Raw genomic sequence first — 25,024 nt, 5'->3', positions numbered from 1 at the left:
GTAGCAGAAGGTTTTGAGATGATCATGGTGCTGAGTACTAACTTGTTGTACTTTTGGAAGAGGCCAAATTTTGTAATTTTAAAAAAAAAATTTGCCTTCTGGATTTAGCCTAGTGAGTTGACATGGAACCTGCCAAGAGCAGATTCTGGCAGGGCTCCTTCAGTCAGCAGCAAGGAGTGCAAAATTGTTTTACACCTGCTGCAGGATGCACCTAATGGGTGTCTGTGAAGGTCCCCTATGTAGACTGGATGCTTAGTACATTTGTGCAGGATAGTAAGAGAACTAACAAGCAATGCAGGCACACATGCAGGCACACACACACACACACACACACACACACACACACACACACACACGTATAAATGGACACATACATACATACATATAGATATAATACAGTGAGCTTAAGAGGTACTACTCAGACATTTTCTACCAGCAGGTAGATGAGGTAGTTTTGAGACAAAACCCTAATATTATAGTAAAATGTCTGTTTTGCTATGTTACTATACGCTACGCCTGGAAACTATTGTTGTAAATGCCTTCTGCTGTCAAAGATATGCTGTACTTATTATTGTTTATTTGTTTGTTTTGCAGTTGTTCAGTATATCAAGGAAAACCATACATACTGCCTGCCACAGGAGGCAGAGCAGGTTCTCCAGGTATACGGTTTGTGTATTGTATTGTAGTGTATTATATTATATTCTTAGCACCATTGTATTGTTATAGAATCATAGGAGATTACTAGGCTATAGACCCGGAAGTCATTTCAAGCCAAGCCGTTTCATCCCAATGTAATGCCATACAAATGTTAGTTAATACCCAAGATTGCATTTAGTAATGACTGCCCATGTCCAGGAGGGTTGTGGGCACTATTCCCGGTAAAATTTTATGGTGCCCCATCCACTCATCCAGGTTCCTTTTGAACAATGTTATAGAGGTGCTCTGTTTCACATGAATAGGTAGCCCATTCCAAAGATGCAGCAGTCGCTGGGAAATAAATCTGTCCCTCCAGCATGTCCTATTTAAGTCACAGGCCATATTTAGGTGCCTGGAATGGATGGCCCTAGTACTGTTTGATTTATGGATATGCAGCAAGTTCATTAGGCTTGGGTCTGAGATTACTCTGTAAACCAGGCATAAGTTTCCCCTAAGAAGTCTATGTGATACAGAATAAAGTAACACAGACTTTAGTCTATCTGTGTATGGCATGTTCTGGAGTCCCTTGATCTTCTTTGTTAGAAACCTCTGAGGTCTCTCCAACTGCTGCAGGTGCTTTGTATGGTACATGCAGTATGGGGTATTATACTCAATTATGGGCCTGATTAGTGCCGAGTACAAAGGGGTTATAACCTCTTTTGCCCTTGAGTGATGCTTTTAATAATTAAGTGTGCTACATAGAAAGTCTTCTTTACTACAGTAGACACACGGTGGTCGAAGTTAAGGTTGCGGTCAACTTGTGAACCCAAGTCCCTTATCACTTCATGGGTAGTTAGGGTATTGTTGTTGATTTGATAGTGTGAAGGGACATTGTTTGTGTTGAAGGGAATGATGATTCCCTCTGAGGTCTTTCCAATTGCTGCAGGTGCTTTGTATGGTACATGCAGAACTGGGCGTTATACTCAATTATGGGCCTGATTAGTGCTGAATACAAAGGGGTTATAACCTCTTTTGCCCTTAAGGTGATGCTTTTATTAATCCAGTGTGCTAAAGAGAAAGCCTTCCTTACTACAGTAGACACACGGTGGTCAATGTTAAGGTCGCAGTCAACTTGTGAACCCAAGTCCCTTATCACTTCATGGGTAGTTAGGATATTGTTGTTGATTTGATAGTGTGAAGGGACATTGTTTGTGTTGAAGGGAATGATGATGCATTTCTTGGCATTCATTTTGAGACTGTGACTAAGATAGCAGTTGTTGGTCTGTGTAAGACCCTCCTGGAATAAACTGATATAATTTGGGGATTCAATAATTGCATCCAGTTTGCAGATGTCTGCAAACTTGGTCAGCTACAACCCCTTAGTTTTGACCTGAACTTCTGAGAAGTATATACCAAATAGTAGGGGGGCCAGCACTGACTCTTGTGGCATCCCATTGGTAACAGGTCTGCTGGTTGATGTGGAGTGGTCTCTTTGATAGTGTGTGTCTGGTTTATAAGATAGTTAGCAACCCATCTTACAACGAAGGGGTTTCCATTCAGTTTGCTAAGTTTATAGGTAATGCCTGAGTGTGAGATTATGTCAAAAGCCTTTCCCAAGTCAAGGTATGCTGTGTGCACAGATTTGCCCTCATCAATGGCCCTGATTACATTTTCAAAAAAATCCACAAGATTTAACAGGCAGGATCTGCACTTGATGAAGCCGAATTGGGTATGATCCATGGTTTGGAGGTCACCTATGTCCTTATTTATGAGGTCCATAATGATATGCTCCATGGCCTTACAGATGTGGCTGGTCATGCTTGCTGGTCTGTAATTTCCTGAGTCTGTTGCTAGGCCACATTTGTGGAAAGGAATAACTGTTGCTGTTCTCCATTCTGCAGGAACAAAGCCTGTGGTTAGACTGAGTGAAAAGGATACTTAATGGTGATGCTAGTTCATGTTTTAGCCTGTTTAGAAGACAGCCTGGTTTGCAGTCTGGTCCCATAGAGGCTGTATCTCTGCCTTGGACAAGGCTTTGATGACCTGTTCTTCAGATATGTAGGGTGGGGGGAGTTTTGGGCAAGATTTGTGATACATTTGGAGGGGGTAGGGGGTTTGCTATCTCTGTGGGGTCAGTCTGTGTGATACTCTTGGTCACTAGTTCTGCACATGCTTGGGTCCTACCTTTTAGGCTACATACGTAGCTGTAAAAGACCTTATGGTTATCCTTGGCTGTGCTAGCTAAGTTTTTTTCTAAGAGGCTGTAGAAGATTTGACAAGTTGTCTTATTTTCCTGTTGAGGCTGAGGAGGGTGCTTTTTCATTGTTGGGGTCTCGCCTTTGTTTTCATGGACATCAACGTTTTGAGTTTATTTAAAGTTTGTTGATGCTGGATGTCCACCATGGCATCTTATTTTTTACCTGGGGCTCTGGCTTTGATTCTTTCTGGTACAGCCGTGTCTATACACTTATGCAAGTGATTGTATAGGGCTTTAGTGTAAGCTTTGGTGCAGTTACCACTTCCAGATGGGTGTGGGGCTCAGAATGCATTTATACCTTCATCTAGGAGGGCATAATTTACCTTGGTGAAGTTTTTTTAGTCTGATTTCACCCTTTGTGAGTTCTGGTTTTACTGTCAGCTTGAAGGTGACTGATTTGTGGTCAGGTTTAACTAATGAGGGTCTGACAGTTGCAGTAATGTATCTGTTTGACATGTTAGTGAGGACCAGATTTAGTATGTTTGTTCCTCATGTCAGAGGATGAACAATTTATTCCAGTGCATTTGAGTTAACAAAGTCAAGGAACTTTTGCACTAGTGGGTTCAGGCTAGAGTAGGTTTCCCAGGTGATGGTGGAATAATTGAAATTCCCATAACCAGAATGTTAGGTAATATTTGGATTGTCTCCAGTTTGGTCAAGTATGCTTCATGAATGCCATAAGCTACAGAGGGGGATCTATAACTAGCTATGACTTGAATGGAGGTCTTTCCCACTGTAACCTGAACTTGGATTAACTCCATGGAGTTGTCCAGTCTAACTAGACAGGATATGAATTTATGTCTAATATAGATAGAAACACCACCTCTTTTGGTTCTCACATGTTAATTTTGTGGTCTGAAGATGTGGAAGCCATTGCAGCCTTGCAAGGCTGGGGTAGTCTTTGAGGCCTTGAATCAGGTTTTTGTGACTGCACAGACATCTACATCTTCCAGTGATAGAAGTGCTTCCAGGGTGTGCAGTTTTTGGTCTAAGCTCCTAGCATTTAGCAGCATGACCCTTATTTTGTTATGACTGGCAAATTTCATGTTGGTAAGTTTGTTTTTGAGACTTTACCTAAAAAAAGGTACTATGGGAGCGGCAAGAACCTTTGTCAGCAGCTGAAAGCCTAGAGGTGCCAGGTGCAAACCATCTCTAGCAAAGCAGCAAGGTTTGTTGACCATGACTTCCCAGGATGACAGGAACTGGATCCCCTTTGAATGACACCAAAAACTAAGCCAATTACTGAAATCAATCAGTTTTTGTCTATACTGTGGCATCATTCAAGGTGAAGGTAGTATGCTGCTCAAGGCTAGACATACCTGGCTGGGACATGTACTCAGAGCTCAATCATGTTTCTCTTCATATAATTGAGTGAGGTACATCTCAGGTCATTAACTCCATCATGAACTATGACAGAGCCATAATGGTACTTGTTGCTGAGAGACCTGAGTGCATGCTTGATCTGATCAATTCTGGCACCGGACATGTAGCTGACTGTGACTTTCTCCTTGTCAAACCTGGTGAGTGGGACATCCGTGTGTCTCACTATTAAGTCTCCAATGACTAGAAAAATGTGTTTTTTGAGTGTTATGCCTTACGGGTTTGGTAGGTGAGATACTGGTGTTGCTATGTGTCATGGATGCTGTGGGAACGGTGTTAGTTGTTGCAGTCTTGTGTTTTGAAGATCTCTGGTATCTCAGTAGGTTTTTTGAGAGAATCTCTGTGTATGTTGATTTTTGTGTTGGATGCATACTATATGTAGTAGTAGGTGGGTTGACAACCTCTCCCGTGTTACTGTCTTGAGTGCGAGAGAGCATGGATTCAAGATTCTTGGTGTAGATACATCTCTCACACTCTGCACTAGAGTGAGTTATTTTTAGAGGGTCGTCAGTGTACATGAGGCCATTGCTACACTGCCTCAAGAGACCCAAGTCAACAAGGCTGGCAAGAGAAACAAGGGTGGTCCAACTGTCCATAATGCTAGGTTGAAGACTGTTGTCACTAGGGGGAGGCTTTTATACATAATCTATGTACCACTGCACTGAACAGTTGTTTTGCCTTTTTGCATTTTAATATTTAACATTGTTTAGTTTTTCATTGATGTTGTAGATCATTTGTTTTTACTCCAGTTACTGTGCTGTTCTTCTAAATCATACCATTTATAGCTGCACCAGTGTACCTATGGTATTATCTGTTGTATTACAGTGTGCTTGTCTGCAATTGTTTTATAATGTTTTGCAGATTTTTTTTTGCCCTTCCAGGCCCTATTTTACCAACATGTACTATGTAACATTAGTCATTGTATTTATGTCCTTTTTTCTCATTTTCAATTATTTTAATATTTATGATATGTATGTATGTATGTATTTTCTTGTTTGCATTTGTTGACCATAAATGACCACTAATTCTACAGAACCATTTCTAGGCTCAGCAATTATGTTGCTTTGTTACTTTTCTTTTTCTGTCTTTCTATTCACTTTATGCAGCATCTGCTATAGAGTAGCCAGAGATGATGTGGTGGCAACCACAGTCTGTACCACCCACTGCACTGACTTTTGTGTCCCCAGAAGTCTGCATGCCTACCTCTCTGAAGAGTGATGAAGGTTACACTGGTGAAAGTGATCTGGATGGCTTTTCCCTTTCCACTATTCTCTGTATTCATTCCTCTGCTTACTCATCTCTTTTCTGATTGCTCTATCACTCATTTCCTTCCCATTTATATAATAAAGTCAGTTGTCAGCCTGCTGTGTAGCCCTTGTACTGGCTCCCAGCTGTGCCAATTTCACAGTTATGAGGTGCTTCAATGCTCATGTGAACATGAATAGCATTAGGCACACTATCTGCAAGCAGCTGTTCCCAGATCATGTGATCAATCACAACTCAACCCACTTACTAGTGTGGTGACTGACATGTTTGTGACTGCAAGGCTTTATCAGTAGCACTATCCCAGGCATGTCCAGGCTATGTCAACACTTATGCATTCATAATTGTTAGGCCATGTTGTGTTGTCTTCATCACACTATTTACTGTAACTCGGTTACATTGTACTTCTTTCTGAATACCCACCACTGTGTTACAACCCTTTAATGAAATAAAACAACAGAAAGGTTTTCCCCATGTATTTATGGCTTTACATTGAAGTAAGCTTAAAACAGTGGAAGAAAGATTACATAAAAATGCTGTCTGCATTTCTTACTGTGCTGTGAGCTGTATTTTTGTTCATCTCAACATTTTTATAATTCCTTTGGTATACAAGTGCTCATTCAATTTGCTTTTTTTTAAACACAGACATGCTTTATGGCGTTTTTGTTACTTGCAATTTGGGTCAATTGATCAAGAATTACTTGTAATGTTTGATTTTGTCAGGCGTCCTATAGGTAGAATACAAAAATTACTTTGGTGCTTTAATAAATAAGATCACTTGTGTAGTTCTTGCAGGATTTTCTTGTTTGACAGTTTCTACACTGGTAGTTGTTATGAAACTCTGCAGGCTCAAGGTAAGTAATTAAAGCAACTTGCCTGAGTCTATTATTCTTGACACAAACAGTATCCGTGGTATCCCTCAAAGTCTCACTGAGTCTAAAAAAATAATGTTGAAACTTCTGTTTGTGGAAGACTTAAGATTCCCTAGAGTTCAGGCACCTAATAAAAAACATACTGTGAATATCCCACCTAATAACAGGTATTAGAAATACCTTCTTTAAAAACTTTTCAAAGTATAAATCCACTAATGAAAGTAGAGAAGCACAAGATAGCTCAAGTTGAATCTTCTTTATTAAAAACAGACAAACAAGTGATCCAAACAGTGTTTGAAAAAAACAGAATAAAATGCAGAAATTCACCATTCCATTTATATAACTGCTTAAAAGCATGGGTGTGGTTTACTATGGTAGCTGTGTTGTTAAAGACAATTAGCATGTTTACTTGCTAAATACCCCTTCCCCCATATACCAGTGTTATATTCAACACTGCTGCCCCTACTTCAAGCTCTGTGATTCCAGGATATGTTAAACTAAACTAAACTAAACTAAACTAAACTACAAGTTAAACTAAAAATTACACATTAATAATTGCTAAAACTTCCTGAAAGCATTTCATTGTAGTATAAAAAAAGAATAAGTCTTCAAAATTCCTTAGAAATCTTTCTACCAACATTCAGAAACCTTTTTAACATAGATCACTTTTGTCTATTAGAACTTCTTCAGGTTTGTGTGTGAAGTGGGAAAAGCAATTAAAAGTTAAATAACAATATATATAACACTACATCTTGTTGGGCTAAAAAATATATATTGTTTAAGAAAATATAGTACAAAAAACAAATCCTAAATAAATACCTACCAAACACTTGAGTATATATGCACATAAGATATTCATATCAAATGATAAATCTGTTAAAGAATTTTAAAGTAAAATACACTCAGAAATCTACAAAAATGCACTCAGAAATTGAAAATATTATACTGAATATGGAGCTGAATGAAAGTGCACAATCTTAAATGTCAAAAATGAAAAAAAAAAAACTAAAATAAAACCGAAGACTACAAAAAATAAAGAAGTTTTGCAGCGGGGTAATCCTCTGCACTCCAGTGTGGGAGCAAGGCCCATCCTTTATAACAACTCCAGGAATACAGCTCCTTGGAGGAAAGGTATATACCCCTACCTAGATGGGTGCATGTTTTCTGTATAACTGAGTGCCAGTTCGATCTAAATGAGGTAAATTAATGAAAGGTCCTTTCAGTAGTAACTAATAACTGGAAGATTATTTCCGTTAATAGTGAACTACATACTATCCTAGGTAAAAACCCTATTTTTGTTTATAAGAAATCTAACACTATTAAAAGTTTGTTGGAGAAAAATGAGACTTTGGTATCTATGCCTGAGACTAATAAGCCTAGGGGCATGTTTAAATGTTTTTGTTGTAATGTTTGCAGATATATTTATGAAGGACCTTTCATTAATTTACTTCATTTAGATTGTACTATTAGTGTACCTGGGAGGTTTAATTGTAATTCCACCAATTTGGTATATATTGCATTAAGTTCAGGTTGCACTGCATTCTATGTAGGTAGGACTACTAGGAACTTAAGTAAATGTATCAAAGAGCATTATTACGCTATTAAGATCAAGGATGACAAGAATGCCTTATTTAAACATTCGGTAGAATGTAGTTCATACAAAAATTCACCTTTAGTGTTTTAGAACACATTGATGTTGATTTAAGGGGTGGTAATTTAAGGAACAGAGTAGAAAGGAAAGAATCACTATGGCAGCTTAGATTGGGGGCTGATATTCCCCAGGTCTAAATGAATTTATAAACATTAAATGTTTTTTAACAGACTGTAGATAAGAAGCATGCATATGTTTATATATATACTTTCTATGTATATAATATTTTTTACATAATTGTTTTTATTTTATCCTGACATTCTGACATTATAGTTGATATTATATTAATTATGTTTATAATTTAATTGTATTAAATTATTGATTTATTGTATTAATTGGTTGATTAATTATTCAATTATGATTGTGGGTGAGACATGATTTTTATATATAAGTGTTTAAAAAGTTTGTACATCTCTATTTCTGAAAAAGTCTTTTAGACGAAAGCGTTGAGTAAAGGTTTTTTGCACTAATTCCTGGTTGGTGTCTTCCTCTGCTGCTTCAGTGTTTTGGATTTATTTGTTTTTTTTTCACTGGTGGTCATTTTCTGTGGTTAAGTTGACATGAATCCATTGCCTATTCATTAGTATTCTTAATAACAGATCTATTCTAGAATCTTATGTCCCAGTCTTAAGGAAACAGTCCTATAGCATCCCTCTGCATAAGGAAGGAAACTTCAGTGACATATCTACCTTTTGTCAGGTTGTTATTTGTGTCTCCTCTCTCATAAATTCCTGCAAAATGCATATACAAAGAGCTTCTCAACCATCCTTTACTAAACTAGCTGTTAACCACTACACAACATGGCTTTTGTCCTGCCCATTGTACCACAACCTCCCTATTATTCTTTATGGACACTGTAAGGAAGGTGAAGGATTCAAGCAAACTAGTAGCTACACTATTCCTTGATATGTCAAATGCTTTTGATACTGCCTCTCATTCAGAGTAACTGTTTTAATTATCTCTTCTTAGTACATCTCCACCTACTCTGCAATGGTTCACCAGCAACTTGTCTAACAGGAAGCAAACAGTTAAATGGCAAAATTATTTTTCCCTCTACCTTCCCAATATCACTGGTGCTACCAAGGCTCTATTCTTGGTCCTCTTCTTTTTAATATTTTTATCAACAATTTTCACACTTCCTCACATCAAGACTCACCATTCAATATGCATCTGATTCTACCATCATCTGTTCTTTAGATATTTTCTCTCAACTTCAGCTCAAAACTCAGGAAGCTTTTACTTCCACTGAGACTTGGTTTAGTAATGCTCAACTCCTGCTTAATCCTAAAAAAAAAAAAAAAAACTCCTTCTGTCTACCCTAAAAAGTCATGCTGAAGAAATAAATAAGTTAAATATTTTCTCCTTGAAAAATAGAGAAATTAAAATAGTTACACATACAAAATTAATACGTGTTTTAATAGATAAGAACCTTAAATTTGATCTTCATATCAAAAACAATATGAAAAAACACACCAGAAACTCCACCATAGTTACCCTTGCCACTGTCTTCCCTTTACCCTCACTACTATACGGATCCCTAATTCTTACTAATTTACAAACTTCATTAAAAAAACAAAACTCAAAACATGCTACAACAAAATTGCTATGTTTGCTGCTGGTGCACCATATTTCACCTACCATTGTACTGCTCTTCAGTCTTTCAAGTGGCTTGAATTACCACCTCAACTTGTAACAACCTACAATCTTATTTATAAATCAGAAGCCTGCCCTGCCATGACCTCCATCATCCATAGTTACCTCCCAAAAGATCTTGCCAATCAGAAGATAAACAACTCTTTGTCAGTTCACAAACCCAACAAACCTTATAGTCAGAACATTTGCTCCTGCTATGTAGAAAAAATCTGGAATTTTTTACCACTACCCATGAGATCTAACCCAAACCTGCCTTTCTTTAAAAACTCACTTAAGGAGTTTCTCTCCAAATCTTGGCTCTGCTCATATTAATCCAGTCTGACCTACTCAGCACTTCAGTTCTACTTCTAATTTTACACCCCTTTTTCTACATCTATCCTATTTGAGTGTTTCATTTAATCTTTCTTACTTTCATCTCAAATTTTCTACTAGCATTGGAAACCTGATAGATACTTGATGTACATTATGCTATGCTTAGTATTCCTAACTTCCCTAACATATCATAGGATCACAGGATCATAGTAAGTTACTAGGTTAATGGCCCTAGGACCCTTATAAGCCTAGCCAAGTTCTGCCCTTGTTTCTACAATCAGCACCTATTGCCTCTGTCCATGAGAGACACAGGTAGCACCTCTGGGGTAAATTTATTGTCACCTATCCAATCATCCAGATTGTGCTTGAAATGGGCCAAAGAGGTGCTTTGTTTGATATGAATTGTGAGTCTGTTCCACAGGTGTGGTAACCTCCAAGAGACAAATCTGTCCCTCCAGCAGGTTCTATTAATGTCACATGCCAGGTTAAGGTCTTTAGAGCAAGTAACCCATGAGCCATTGGACTTACTGATATGGAGCATTTCCAATAAAGCAGAGTCAGAGATTGCCTCTGAGTAGTCTATACGAAATGGAGTAAAGTGAGAGTGATTTCAGGCTAAACTGTTAATATGGTTGCTTATTGTTTATTATATTTAATTATGCCTTTTTCACTGTATTTGGAGCTTTTCTCACCAGGCTTCTGCTGAAAATGTTGGCTCAGTCAGATTTTCCCAGGAAACAAATATCAAATAAATAAATAAATAAATAAATAAATAAATAAATAAATAAATAAAATCTCCCCAGTTCTGTGTTATGTCAAACTTGTTATAATAAATTACAGGTTGCTTAGGAGTACAGCTTTCCTCATGGGGATTAGGGGTTATTTTCCTACAAACCAAATACTAAAATATCTCATAATGTTTTTACATGCCTGTCTATACCTGTAATTTTGCATTTTCTTTTACCAGAAGGTCAATATTCAGACTTTCAATTTCCTCAGGATTTATTTAGGCCCATAACTGAGAACATACATCTCAACTGTCCAGATTTCTGGCTCATATTTTTGATCTGTTCTAGCAAATTACTGAGAATTAAAGTCACTAAATAATGGCTCACATTTGCATTTCAGATTGTATATCCCCCAGAAAATGCATGCTAACACAAAACATGCTATTCTGGCAGCTTTCTAAGTTTATAAGAGCAATATTTAAAATCTGTCCCAATTTTTGAGCCCCCCCCCATTATTTTAGGCTTTACCCAATTTCTTGCTCTAAAAGGTTGAGCGGTATGCTGGAGAAATGGTTTCAACCAAAATATAGCCAGTTAGATATTTTAGTACTTGCATAATTTATGACAATGGATATATGAGTTACACTAGACAGGAATCACAGTACAGAGACTCAATTATCAAGAAATTAATTTCAGACAAAATGTGGCATACAAATGAAACACACAATGGGACTATACAAGTAAACTAGGTGGTATGTCATGTTCCTTTATAAATTTCGTATGGGCTATGATTATACATCAGACACATAAGGGCATAATGCAGTCATAATTTGCTAGCAAAAGTAAAGGCTCCTAACATTTATCAGAAATGTTTCTTAGAAGTAATTTAGAAAAATTCCAAAACTTTACAATGGGGTGATATATAACCTTCCTACTACTACTTATTTATTTGTTTGCAAAATATTTTCAAGTGAGTACCTTTTAAGTTTTGTTTTGAATTTACAAAAGTTTACAGTTTTTCATTTAAAAGAAAATAAAAAACATACTTTTGGTGAATTTAATAAGACTGTATTGGAGATATAGTAATTTTCATAAATAGGTATCTGAAGTCGTAGTCAATGAAATAATTAGGCTTTTTTGAAATACTATTACTCTCAATCCAGGAATTTGGAATGTGCAAAACCACTACAAAATGCTGGTAAAACATCTCAAAATGTGATGTTAGCTGCCACTGTTGAAGAAGTGCACACTGTCTTTTTCATCTGAAATCAGACTAGGAAATAACAGAGCTTGTAATGGAATCCATCCATACATACATACTTATGAGTTGTAGCTGATAGCACCCATGGAGCTTAACAGGCAAGGGAGAATAGCAGTACCATGCCTTTCTTTCTTCTGTATTGCATATACATGCACACACATCTATGGACAATATAGATGTTGCTAATTTACCTATCTTCTTTGAACACACCCTAAATGACTCAGACTGCACCGTAATAACTGTGGAGGAAATAACCTGAATTAAGTCAGGGGTCTGGAGGCTGCTAAGCCCCTAGAAAGCATGGGATTATAAATGCTTCAAAGTGAATTTTAGAGCTTTTTCACAACATTTTGAACCAATGATGGCCTGAACAAAAAGAAAGAAATTCAGTCTTTTTTTATTCAAGGAAGAAATATATTGTATTCAATGCTTAATATAAGACGTCAAAATAGCGGTTCACAATAAAACTAAGAAGAAAAATGCACGTAGACATACATCATATCTGGGAATAGTACCTACCTCCCTTCCCCCTCGAAATAATGTTACCTTTTATATATTCCTACAGTGTTATATTGGGATGAAACTGAAAGCACAAATAACCACACTCATATTTCAAATTCCTGATGTCATACATACATGCATTCTTATCCCTATTGTGTACCCTTTCTGCTGTCAACCTGGGATGAAACTTAAAAAATAAATAGAACATACAATATTTCAACCTGCTGCTGTCAGACATCTATATACAGCATGTCTCCTTACCCTCCCCTCCAAAAAATAACTACCTGCATATGTGTCTGATGTTTGATTTTGAGGAAAATGAAAAAAAAAATAATGATTTCAATGGTGTTTTTAACTTACTACTTCTAGAAGGTACACTGATCTTATGCAAGCTACAGTGACCTTTTGTGTACATATTGGAATTTTGTGAGGAAACTTAAAGAGATAATAATCAGTGTCCTCAGCCCCAACTGAATCTATAGGGATGTTTGTACACTTCTGACATTTGAGAGGAAAATTTAAGAATTAATGACATTGTCCCAGCTTCCCTACACAAGCTACAGTTAGGTTCTGTGCACACTTCTGTGTAGAGCTAGTTTTAGACTAGGTGGGGTTCAGTGCAGATGCCAACACTAAACCTGTGTCAAAATCTTCTTCTACAGTGTGGTTTGTAGGGGCCAGAAGCTCTGAGGGTCTGGATGTTCTGTGATGCATTTTCTGAATAATTGTTAATGCTGCTCAGAAAAGTTACTCAAAATATGTATCTGCCTGACAATATTGTATGTGTCCACAGGTACAAAAATCAGTGGTATCATTTTTTTTATACACACAGCACAGATTTGGCTTATCAGGGGCAATAATTTTCACTCACATATTGACACCACAAGCAAAGTATACCACAAGCAAAGTATATCACAAGATGCAGAAACACACACATGCTCTTACCTGTACGCAAATTGGAGGAATACCAATTTACCTACAGCATGTTTTTGCGGTGGTGGAGGAAACCAGAGCACATAGATAAACCCAAACAAGACCAAGAGGGTGTGCAGACTACAAAGAGAAGAAGCCATAACCAATAACTCCTCCAGATCCTAGTGTTGTAAAATCTCAGTGCATATCAGAGTGGCAATCAGCAGTTGCTTCCACACACATGCTGCTCCTACCAAACAACCAAAGACAGCTATTTATCATGTGTGGCACTGATGATTGTGATGGAAAGTAAAGTAAATTATTATTACTCTTAAATACAGTGCAAAGCCACCCCCATAAACACACAAGCATAAGCTATGGCTATACTAGTTTTATACTGATTTTAGGAAATATAATGCATTGTGTGAAACTGTGTCTGCCATACCAGATCAGAGACTGATTAACAGTGGTCAAATAATATCAGGGTAAGTCTCTTTTATCCACAAATGGCCTCTGTAGCAATTAATTACAACTACTTTACTGACTTTGACTGTGTACATCTTTGAGCCATGACAAAACAATGACTACTGTTTAACAGTGACAAAACAATTGCAGGGATAAGTTACTTTTACCCACAAATATCTTCCATACCCATCAATTACAATCACTTTACTGTGTACATTTCTGGTTGTTTTAAAAAACAATAATAACAACAGTCACAGTAATTTAAATTTGTTTCACATACATATAAAGTAATCATAGTAAAGTAATCCATTTCACTTCACACAAATGTACATCTTTCATGCAAAGCCAGATCTGTGGCTGTTTAAACTGATAAAACAATGACGGTCACTTTCAACCAAAGGCAGCCCCCACCCAACATCTATATTCACTCTGCACTTCAGATGGCTGATTGTAAAAAAATGTGATGGGTGTGTAATGCATTTTAACTATGCACAACACAAGCATAGCCATACATTAAAGTGTTCCAAGTTGTTTCACACAAATCACATATCAGTCCTGCAAAGCTTGAATAAGGAACAGACAGGAGACCATCATGTTCCTCTACACAGAGCCCCAGAAATTCTAGCAATTAATAAAGAAAATAAGGGTTATATATAAATTCATTCAATAACTATTGCCTTAATGCACTGTTTTGCATTAGTATGCATTTTCTGAAATATATAAAGTATGAAGCACAAATGTTTGCTATTTTTTAGGAGGAACAATCTTCAATGTTTTACCAGAAATCTTCAAATTTTACAAAGAAAAAGCAAATACATGAGGTGAAATTGAGGATGATAGAGAACTTATTTGCTGAAGAAGTAGGGACAAAGACAAAAATACAGGGGGGGGGGGCAAAATCAGGGACTTTTTTTTAAATATTGCTCAGTCACTTAGGAAGTTAACAGAGCAAGAGGTTTTGCATCAATATGCATTTTCTGAAATATAAGAAGTATGAAACTCTTAATGCCTGACATTATTGGCTGATTTAATCCTTACTGAGTTACTAAAAAAAAAAGAAGTTTATAAGTGATGGGGAAAATGTGAGGCAAAATCAGAAGCAGTTGAGACATATGAATATCTGGTTGCCTGCCAGAGGTACAAAAAAAATTACTGCTACACCAGAAACCCTCACTGTACTTCTAACTACAAACATCTAACACTGTTGTAGCCATTCCTCTGCATCATTCAGACTTAACAGGATTTCTCTCCCACCCATTGTGATCTAGGCAACAATTTGCAAAGCCTCACAGAGTTTTGAGGCTCTGTGATTTGTTGCATATATCATATGAGGACATGAGCAGAGCCCAGAAATTAGGAAGAGTGCAGACCTTTGCTTGTAGGGCACTGCAAAAATACCGAGTGGAATAGCCACTAATTTATGTTGATGGTGAGATAAAAAAAAAAGAAATGTTGAAACAGCAACCCTTGATAAGTGGCACCCTAGCCAACTGCCTATGTTGCCGATGCCTATGGTCAGCCAAGACTACTGCATAGAAACATGGGTTTTTACTGAGGAAAATATTTAACTGTTTTATTTCTACCAGCACCATGCTTTGCTCTTAAAACAAGAAGTAATGTGACTATCCCAATCTACCTGTTACTCTATAGCTACAGCTACAGAAAGTGTAATCATAGCATGTTTTTTCTTGCAAGCAAAGAATTGGTTTCCCCGGAAACTACAGTATATTTAATAATGTGCTTAGAGGGAGGGAGATATATATATATATATATATATATATATATATATATATATAGAGAGAGAGAGAGAGAGACAGCAAGAGAAGAAAAAAATGGCACAATGTCAGTACAGCTCTTATTTTTGATGAAGGCTAGAAGGGGCTTATTAGGACAATGGGACTTTCCTGATATGAAACCTCAGCAGACAGAGAGACAGTGAACATTTGTTACATGACTCCAAAGCATTGTGACAGTCTGGTATAAGGGACGAACATTCCTTCAGTCCCTGAATTTCTATTTTCCTTTGTCCATGGAGGTTTACAGATGTTAGTCTGTAAGCAACTTATTTAAATTAGAACTGTGTTTAAAATCAGTCACAGACTTTTTCCTTACTTGTTGTCTACACAACAACATTTGCTATCTGGTTTACTTGCTTTCAAAATGTGTAGAACACATTGTGTTTTTTTTTGTAATCGCTAGAACATGGAGTAAATAAGATTTCATGCACTATAAAGAGATATGATTAAGTCTCACTCATCATAATCCCTTAGTGTGCGTTCTTAACATGGATACAAAAATTCACCTCTTGAGCTTCACTGTTCAGGTACATTTCTTGGCATCAATGTCTCAAACAAATAATAATGCGGTTACGATTAAAGACCTGATCATAACCCTCCATGTTGTACCTGTTCTTGTTACTGCAACTTTTAGTGCACACTGAAACAAATCTCACTCAGCTGCCTGTCAGGTGCCAGGATCTGCCACATAACGCACGCATTCAGGTCCCTCAACAACAGGTACAAATATGACTCTGTCATTGCACATGTGAGTGTGAATGACCTGAGACATACCTCCCTGGACTACATGAAAAGAGAATGGAGGAGCTCTCAGATTATGTAGCCCAGGCAAGTATGACACTAGCCCTGAGTAGACTCCTACCATCACCCAGAATGATACCACAGTACAAGCAGAAAATTATTGATTTCAACAATTGCCTAGGTTTCTGGTGTTATTCTAAGGGAATCCAGTATCTGTCTGCCTGGGACGACATGACTGACAGACCTCGATGCTATGCCAGAGATGGCCTGCATCTGTCACCCCTGGGCTTCCGGATACTGGCCAAGGCTCTTGCCACCCCTATAGTGCCTTTTTTAGGTGGTGTTCCAAAGACCAAATTACCACCATAATAGCTACAAACAATTGCAATCTGAGGGTCATGCTGCTTAATGCTAAAAATCTGAATCTCAAAATGCATTCGCTTGAAGCACTCCTTAAAATGGAGAACATTGGCATTTGTGCTGTAACAGAGACCTGGTTCAAGGCAGCAGAAAGCACCCCTGCACTACCAGGCTATAACTCATTCCACACCTTTCGGCCTCAGAACTTGGACCAAAGCTGCAAAGGCATTGGTGTTTCCATATTCATAAAGGATACGCACGCCCCCAGACTGGTAGCCCAACATAACACATCAGAGATACTTCAGGTGCAGCTAACATTGGGTAAGGCAGCGATTCAGGTTGTAGCCTGTTATAGGTCCCCAACCATGTCCCAAGACTCACACTCCATGTCCCTAAGCACCCTGGAGAATATTAGGGTCCAACCTAACACTCTCATACTGGGCAACTTCAACTACCCCTCCATTAACTGGGAAAACTACTCATGTACCAATACACTTGCCCAACGTTTCCTGGAATTCATTAATTCCAATGCCCTGGACCAGCTCATTCTTACCCCCACTAGAGGTAGCAACATCCTTGACCTGGTCATTACTAACATAGGCGACTGTTGCTCTACACCAGTAGTCAACTCCTCCCTGGTTAGATCCAACCACAAACTAATCACCTTGGAAATCCACATCCCTCCCACCAACCCCCCACAAAGGTAACCACCATGAAAAACTTCTCCAAAGCTAACTTTGGGCTCCTAAAAACAGAGTTGGCTACCTTCATGGCACCCATGCAAATGGAGAATAGTTGCATGAATGCCAAATCATACACCGATGCACTGCATGAACACATACACAAATGCATGGATCTCAGCATACCCAATAGAACCAAGACACTATCCTCCAAAAAAGGAAGCCAATCTGGTGGCCCTCTGCAATAAACAAGCTCTACAACAGAACGAGGAAACTGATGTGGAATAAGGTGAAGTCCCAAGACTGGAAAAACTCCCTTATCAGCCTCAACAAAAAGTTGAGATCCCTCATCAAATCCTCTAAAGCTAGCTATAAAAACAGAATTGCAGCAGATAGCAAAGACAACCACAAGGCCTTCTATAGTTATGTAAAGAATCTCCACGGCAATACCCAGATTTGCTCTGAGCTACTGCACAATGGTATCTCTTATACCAAGAAAACAGATATTGCCAATATACTGGCCAACAGATTCAGTGCCAACTTTACCCTCCCCCCCAAAGGACCAATCACAATACCAGTAGATTGCCTGGCACCCAGTATTACTACTGCACAGGTTAAAACAGCAATGTCCAAGACCAAGAAAACAGCTTCTATGGGACCTGAAAATATCCCTGGCTGTGTTCTACATGAACTATAGAGTGAACTGGTACCTCACCTGTGTACCCTGTTCAATCACAGCCTCACCTCAGGCTTTGTCCCTACCGAATGGCGCACTGCTACAGTCATCCCTCTCCACAAAGGAGGAGCAACTACAGACCCTGGGAACTATCACTCCATTAACCTGAGAAGTCTGATATGCAAAGCTATGGAATGCATCATCATGGACCTAATAAACAAGGATATAGGGAATCTCCAAACTCTGGATCCCACACAGTTTGGTTTTGTGAAGGGTAGATCATACCTGCCCAACTTGGTCAACTTCTTTGAGTCAGTCACCAGAGCTGTGGATGAAGGCAAGGTGGTTCATAAAGCCTACCTTGATCTGGCCAAGGCCTTTGATACCATTCCCCACTGAGGAATCATAGAAAAACTCATTAAGCTAGACATCAAACCCTATATCACTAGGTTGGTTGCAAACTGGCTCACAGATAGAAACCACAGTGTGAAAGTAGCTGACTCCAGGTCAGACAGGCCGGCCAGTCACAAGTGGAGTCCCACAGGGATTAGTCCTGGGTCCCCTCCTGTTTGGTATCTACTTCTCAGAAGTCCAGGGCAACACAAAGGGACTCTGGCTGACAAAGGTCGCAGACCATTGCAAGTTGGGAGCCATTACTAACCCCCCAAATGATGTTGACAACCTACAGAAAGGCCTCACTGAGACCAATGACTCGTATCAGAACCATGGCCTTAAGCTCAATGCCAAAAAATGTGTCGTCATCCACTTTGGGAAAAACTCAGTTCCCATGAATTACCACATCAATGGTAGTCCACTGAACATAGAAGGCGTAAGAGATCTAGGAACACAGGTTGACAGCAACCTCTCTTTTGACCTCCACATTGCCACTACGGTCAAAATGTCCTTCTATGTCCACATCTCATTACTAAGGGTTTTGCATCTAGGAAGAAAGAGGTCACTACCTCCCTCAACTCTTCCCTCATTAGGCCATTCATCGAGTACAATGCCCCACTTGGCATGTACCTCACTAGACACCTGCAACAACTAGGGAGGCCGCAAAAGTACCTCACAAAGAGGATCCTAGGTCTTAAACACTTGTCCTATATGGACAGACTCAAAACAACTCCAACTATTCTCTGTTTCATATCGCCTACTTAGAGGCGATCTCTGCTTGACTTACAAAGCCATGTCTGACCCAGCTCTGTTAGAAATGCTACATCTAAAGAAATCCCAATCCCTCCCCACCACACGCTCCAGAGACCTCAACTTCATTACCACAATCAACAGAACATGCTGGAGGGACAGGTTCATAACCCAGAGACTGCCCATGGTATGGAATAGCATTCCCATACATGTCAAACAGAGCACCTCACTGGCCCTCTTCAAGAGAAATCTTAATGAGTGGATGGGAAATAGAAAATTCACCCCGGGGATAACTGCAGTGGCTCTACTCGACAGAGGCACTGGGAACTAAGGTCGGGTGGCATGATGTCAGGGTAATACTATCAGCTAGGCTTGTAAAGGCTCCAGGGCCATTAGCTTAGTACACACCTATGAATCTATGAACCTATGAACCCAGTCTGCATCTGAGCCTGTGTATGCAATTGAGTAGCTCTTTCTAAAGCAAAACATTTTTTTCAGAACATTCTTCTCAGAAGTCTGTTCCCAATTTGTTTCCAGTCTTTTTTCACTATGGGAAACTATTTATAGTGAAAAAAAAACTAATGCAGTGTAATATTTAAGAGAGAGAAAGCCGCAATGAAGGGTTTTAGCTAAACTGTTTGAAAAATACTAACTGACTACACTGTGTACTTACTGGGGAATAACCAGGTATATCCACATAAGTACTGAAATGATCTGTGTACTTTTGACAATATTTGAAAAAGTTTTGTCTTCAAGGAAGAAGAAAGTTGAGTTTAGAAGTGCTATTGACTATGACACAACAAAAGGTGAATTTCCAAAGTGCCCATGTAAGCAACTAGAAGGGTACATTACCATGTGCTCTGCACTGCATGTGATCTGAAGGTCTTTTTGCTTAGTCAGAATAGCAAGAGAAACTAATTCATTTCTATGTACAGATATATTCATTTTAAAATTCATCTCATACACTTTGCAATCAAGTCAAACAAACAGCAATTAAATGTAATCAGTTGAAACAGAAACGTTGCAGACGAAAACAGTACCTTGCCATAAATCACCACATTTACAGATCCCTTCAGTATAATATACCAGGATGTACCTTCTTCTCCCTGGTTGAACACTAGGAAGAAATGAATGTTAAGAAACATGATTTGTTAACAGAGAAGTATTCATACATATTACTACATTCTAAATGACAGTCAGTAACATTTTTCTGGTCTTTTCTTCTTATCAAAAAGAAACTTTAATACATTATAATTACTAGTTATTTGTTTTTATTTTATTTTAATTATTTCCTTTGTTAACCAGGTACTATCAAGAATAAATTATACAACTATACGGTAGTGAATTGATGGATACATGGTTATTAACATAGTATTTTATTTACCTTAACAAGTACAAATTACATAATAAATCTGAACAATAAGAAGTACATTTACTGAGAAAGAGAGCAAAAAGATATGTAGTCACAATCCATCCATCTATCCACCCATCTACAACACCTTTTTCACATTTTTGTACATGGGTTTGGGATGTCATTTCAACAGAGACAATCATCTAGAGCCAAGGTCTATACCGCTGGGTGGCTAGCGCTGCAGCAGATATGTAGTCACAATGACAATTAAATATTAGTATTACCGGTACTTTTCCATTATCGGGGCAACACTTTAAATGCAGTTGCGGAGCTCCGAATCCAGTGTCAAACCATGTATTTTTTATGTTAATCTTAACAGGTGTGTTACAGCTTTTTTTTTAAAATATTATTCATGTAATTATTTTACACACACCTGTTAAGATTAACATCAAAAAGACATGCTTTTGACAATGGATTCGGAGCACAGCAACTACATTTAAAGTGTTTGGCTGATAACAAAGTAGTAAAAAAAAAAAAAACAAATCAATTTCTTCATAATATGCATACTATAAAATGTATTTCTCCATAATATGCATAATATGTATACTATTAAACATATTCTTCATAAAGTCCTAATCCAAATCTGTAATTAAACTTAGCTGGCATCTTGCAGCTGCGAAGATGCAATCAGAATCACGGAACAGCTGTTCGGCAGAAAGCATTTTTTTAAAAGCCTAAGGTATTGATTTAGCTAGGCTTCACTGACAACAGAAATAACTGTTGCTAGGGTGTACAAATATATTGTTATCTTACAAGAATAAGCATATTATGACTATTGAAAAAAAAAAGTTTTTCAAATTTGATGTATTTATTTAAATTTTACTTTCTCTCTTTGTAACTTATCAAGGCAACACTTTCAAAGCGATTGTTCAGGCGTAATCTACTACCTTAACACGTGTATTAACTAGATGTCTGTAAAAATTAAAAATAACTTCTATTTCTTAAAATGTATTATTAAAACAAATAATTTTACAGATATGTGTTAACAGACATGTTAAGGAACTGCATTACAGCTGAGCAATCGCATTGAAAGTGTTGTCCTGATAATGGAAAAGTACCGTATTACCTACAGCAGATAAAGAATTTGTAACCCATTTTATCTACTTCCCCAGCATACTTCCCCTGCCTCTATATTCCTAAGTTAAACTGACTGTTAATGCACAGAAAGTTTAAAAGAAAAGGAAATACAACAGAATGCAACTAATTCAGCTATACAGGTCACTCATAGCTGGTCTATGCTCAGTGCTTACACAGAAGAAACAAAGCAAAATGTTGATGATTTAAAGGCCTCTGCAGTCACATTATGATACTTCTGTAAGCAAATGTCCACCTCATCAGTTGACAGGTGGGAAAAGGAACTTACAGTAACAAAAGAAATGCTATTTAAGGCTGAGGAATATAAGTTTCCAGAAAGCCCATTGACTTCCAGAGTACAGTTGAATGCACAAATAATTATATTGAGTGTTATGGTCTAATGTAACACTCTCTCCCCTTATATGTAAAAAATACATTCCAGACTGCCAACCTGTGGGAGATGCATGTGTTGTGCTTTTGAGATTGGATGCTTCTTTGGGTTTCTCCGGAGAGAGGGATATTAAAAGTACTTTGAGCCTAAGTTAAAATAGTTTGATAGACTTTTTGGCATGTTAATGAGTAAAGGTGTTGGCTATTGCTCTGTAGTGATAAAAATGGATTGCATTTTAAATTTAAGATATTATGAAGGAGAAGTTGCTTGTGAGTTAGAATATGTCTTTTCAGGCTTGTTGGCTGTTGGTGAAGCACCCTCCAAGAGGAAAAAACGCTGAGAGAAGAAGGGAGCCACTTTTGAGATTTTAAGTATTTTTTCTCTGTTTATTTGCTAAGTTTTTCTGCATAGCTGCCTAGCTTGAGCATTTTCTGGCTTGTTAAACTTGATTTCTGTATTAGTAGCTGTATTTAGAGCACAACCAAAAGCTGTTTGCTGAATTTCCTGTTTGCACTTAATTTTAAATCGTTTTTTTCTTAAAACTTGCATATTTTCTGTCCTTGACCTAGCACTCTTGTGTGGGGTCATTTACTGCACTGTTATAACTTGATATTACTTGTGAACCTCTGCTATCTCTGTAAAAACAAAAACAAAAAAATCTTGCTTTTTCCCACTTTTCTGAGAGTTAAAAAGTTCAGTTACAGGCTTGCTGTTCCTGAACTGTTTGAAAGTTTCTGTGAGGCCATTTTGCTTGGGCTGAAGGAGGGTCTCTGTGTTTATCAGTGGGAGTGACTAACATTGAGCAGCTTCCTGCCCCGGAGAGGTGGTTACTGACTTGAAACTGTAGTTTTATTGGCCACTAGGGGTCATTTCCATAACTCCTTCATCTTCCTCTCTTAAAACCTAGTTGCCTCGTGGTTTGAGCGTCTTTTCAGGCTTGTTGGCTGTTGGTGAAGCACCCTCCAAGAGGAAAAACGCTGAGAGAAGAAGGGAGCCACTTTTGAGATTTTAAGTATTTTTCTCTGTTTATTTGCTAAGTTTTTCTGCATAGCTGCCTAGCTTGAGCATTTTCTGGCTTGTTAAACTTGATTTCTGTATTAGTAGCTGTATTTAGAGCACAACCAAAAGCTGTTTGCTGAATTTCCTGTTTGCACTTAATTTTAAATCGTTTTTCTTAAAACTTGCATATTTTCTGTCCTTGACCTAGCACTCTTGTGTGGGGTCATTTACTGCACTATTATAACTTGATATTACTTGTGAACCTCTGCTATCTCTGTAAAAACAAAACAAAAAAAAAATCTTGCTTTTTCCCACTTTTCTGAGAGTTAAAAGTTCAGTTACAGGCTTGCTGTTCCTGAACTGTTTGAAAGTTTCTGTGAGGCCATTTTGCTTGGGCTGAAGGAGGGTCTCTGTGTTTATCAGTGGGAGTGACTAACATTGAGCAGCTTCCCTGCCCCGGAGAGGTGGTTACTGACTTGAAACTGTAGTTTTATTGGCCACTAGGGGTCATTTCCATAACTCCTTCATCTTCCTCTCTTAAAACCTAGTTGCCTCGTGGTTTGAGCGTCTTTTCAGGCTTGTTGGCTGTTGGTGAAGCACCCTCCAAGAGGAAAAACGCTGAGAGAAGAAGGGAGCCACTTTTGAGATTTTAAGTATTTTTTCTCTGTTTATTTGCTAAGTTTTTCTGCATAGCTGCCTAGCTTGAGCATTTTCTGGCTTGTTAAACTTGATTTCTGTATTAGTAGCTGTATTTAGAGCACAACCAAAAGCTGTTTGCTGAATTTCCTGTTTGCACTTAATTTTAAATCGTTTTTTCTTAAAACTTGCATATTTTCTGTCCTTGACCTAGCACTCTTGTGTGGGGTCATTTACTGCACTATTATAACTTGATATTACTTGTGAACCTCTGCTATCTCTGTAAAAACAAAAACAAAAAAATCTTGCTTTTTCCCACTTTTCTGAGAGTTAAAAAGTTCAGTTACAGGCTTGCTGTTCCTGAACTGTTTGAAAGTTCTGTGAGGCCATTTTGCTTGGGCTGAAGGAGGGTCTCTGTGTTTATCAGTGGGAGTGACTAACATTGAGCAGCTTCCCTGCCCCGAGAGGTGGTTACTGACTTGAAACTGTAGTTTTATTGGCCACTAGGGGTCATTTCCATAACTCCTTCATCTTCCTCTCTTAAAACCTAGTTGCCTCGTGGTTTGAGCGTCTTTTCAGGCTTGTTGGCTGTTGGTGAAGCACCCTCAAGAGGAAAAACGCTGAGAAGAAGGGAGCCACTTTTGAGATTTTAAGTATTTTTTCTCTGTTTATTTGCTATTTTTTTTCTGCATAGCTGCCTAGCTTGAGCATTTTCTGGCTTGTTAAACTTGATTTCTGTATTAGTAGCTGTATTTAGAGCACAACCAAAAGCTGTTTGCTGAATTTCCTGTTTGCACTTAATTTTAAATCGTTTTTTTAAGGTCTTTTGCTTAGTCAGAATAGCAAGCGAAACTAATTCATTTCTATGCACAGATATATTCATTTTAAAATTCATCCCATACACTTTGCAATCAAGTCAAACAAACAGCAATTAAATGTAATCAGTTGGAAACAGAAGCGTTGCAGGCAACAGTACCTTGCCATAAATCACCATTTACAGATCCCTTCAGTATAATATACCAGGATGTACCTTCTTCTCCCTGGTTGAACACTAGGAAGAAATGAATGTTAAGAAACATGATTTGTTAACAGAGAAGTATTCATACATATTACTACATTCTAAATGACAGTCAGTAACATTTTTTCTGGTCTTTTTCTTCTTATCAAATAGAAACTTTAATACATTATAATTACTAGTTATTTGTTTTTATTTTATTTTAATTATT

At 37.9% G+C, this 25,024-nt stretch overlaps 1 protein-coding gene across 1 annotated transcript in view; it reads right to left on the bottom strand.

Moving 5' to 3' along the window:
- The window catches only part of LOC122805263 (rap guanine nucleotide exchange factor 4-like), a 1,439,269-nt gene that overhangs the window by 1,163,638 nt on the left and 250,607 nt on the right, over positions 1 to 25,024 (bottom strand). Inside the window, exon 8 of the mRNA XM_044075352.1 lies at positions 20,328 to 20,404. Coding sequence (XP_043931287.1) covers positions 20,328 to 20,404 — 77 coding nt within the window. The remainder of the gene's footprint in view (positions 1 to 20,327; positions 20,405 to 25,024) is intronic.

This window comes from Protopterus annectens, chromosome 6.part1 (assembly GCF_019279795.1).
Source record: "Protopterus annectens isolate FY-2018-M chromosome 6.part1, PAN1.0, whole genome shotgun sequence".
Classification (NCBI taxonomy): Eukaryota; Metazoa; Chordata; order Ceratodontiformes; family Protopteridae; genus Protopterus; species Protopterus annectens.
This window is presented reverse-complemented; position numbering and strand designations above follow the sequence as displayed.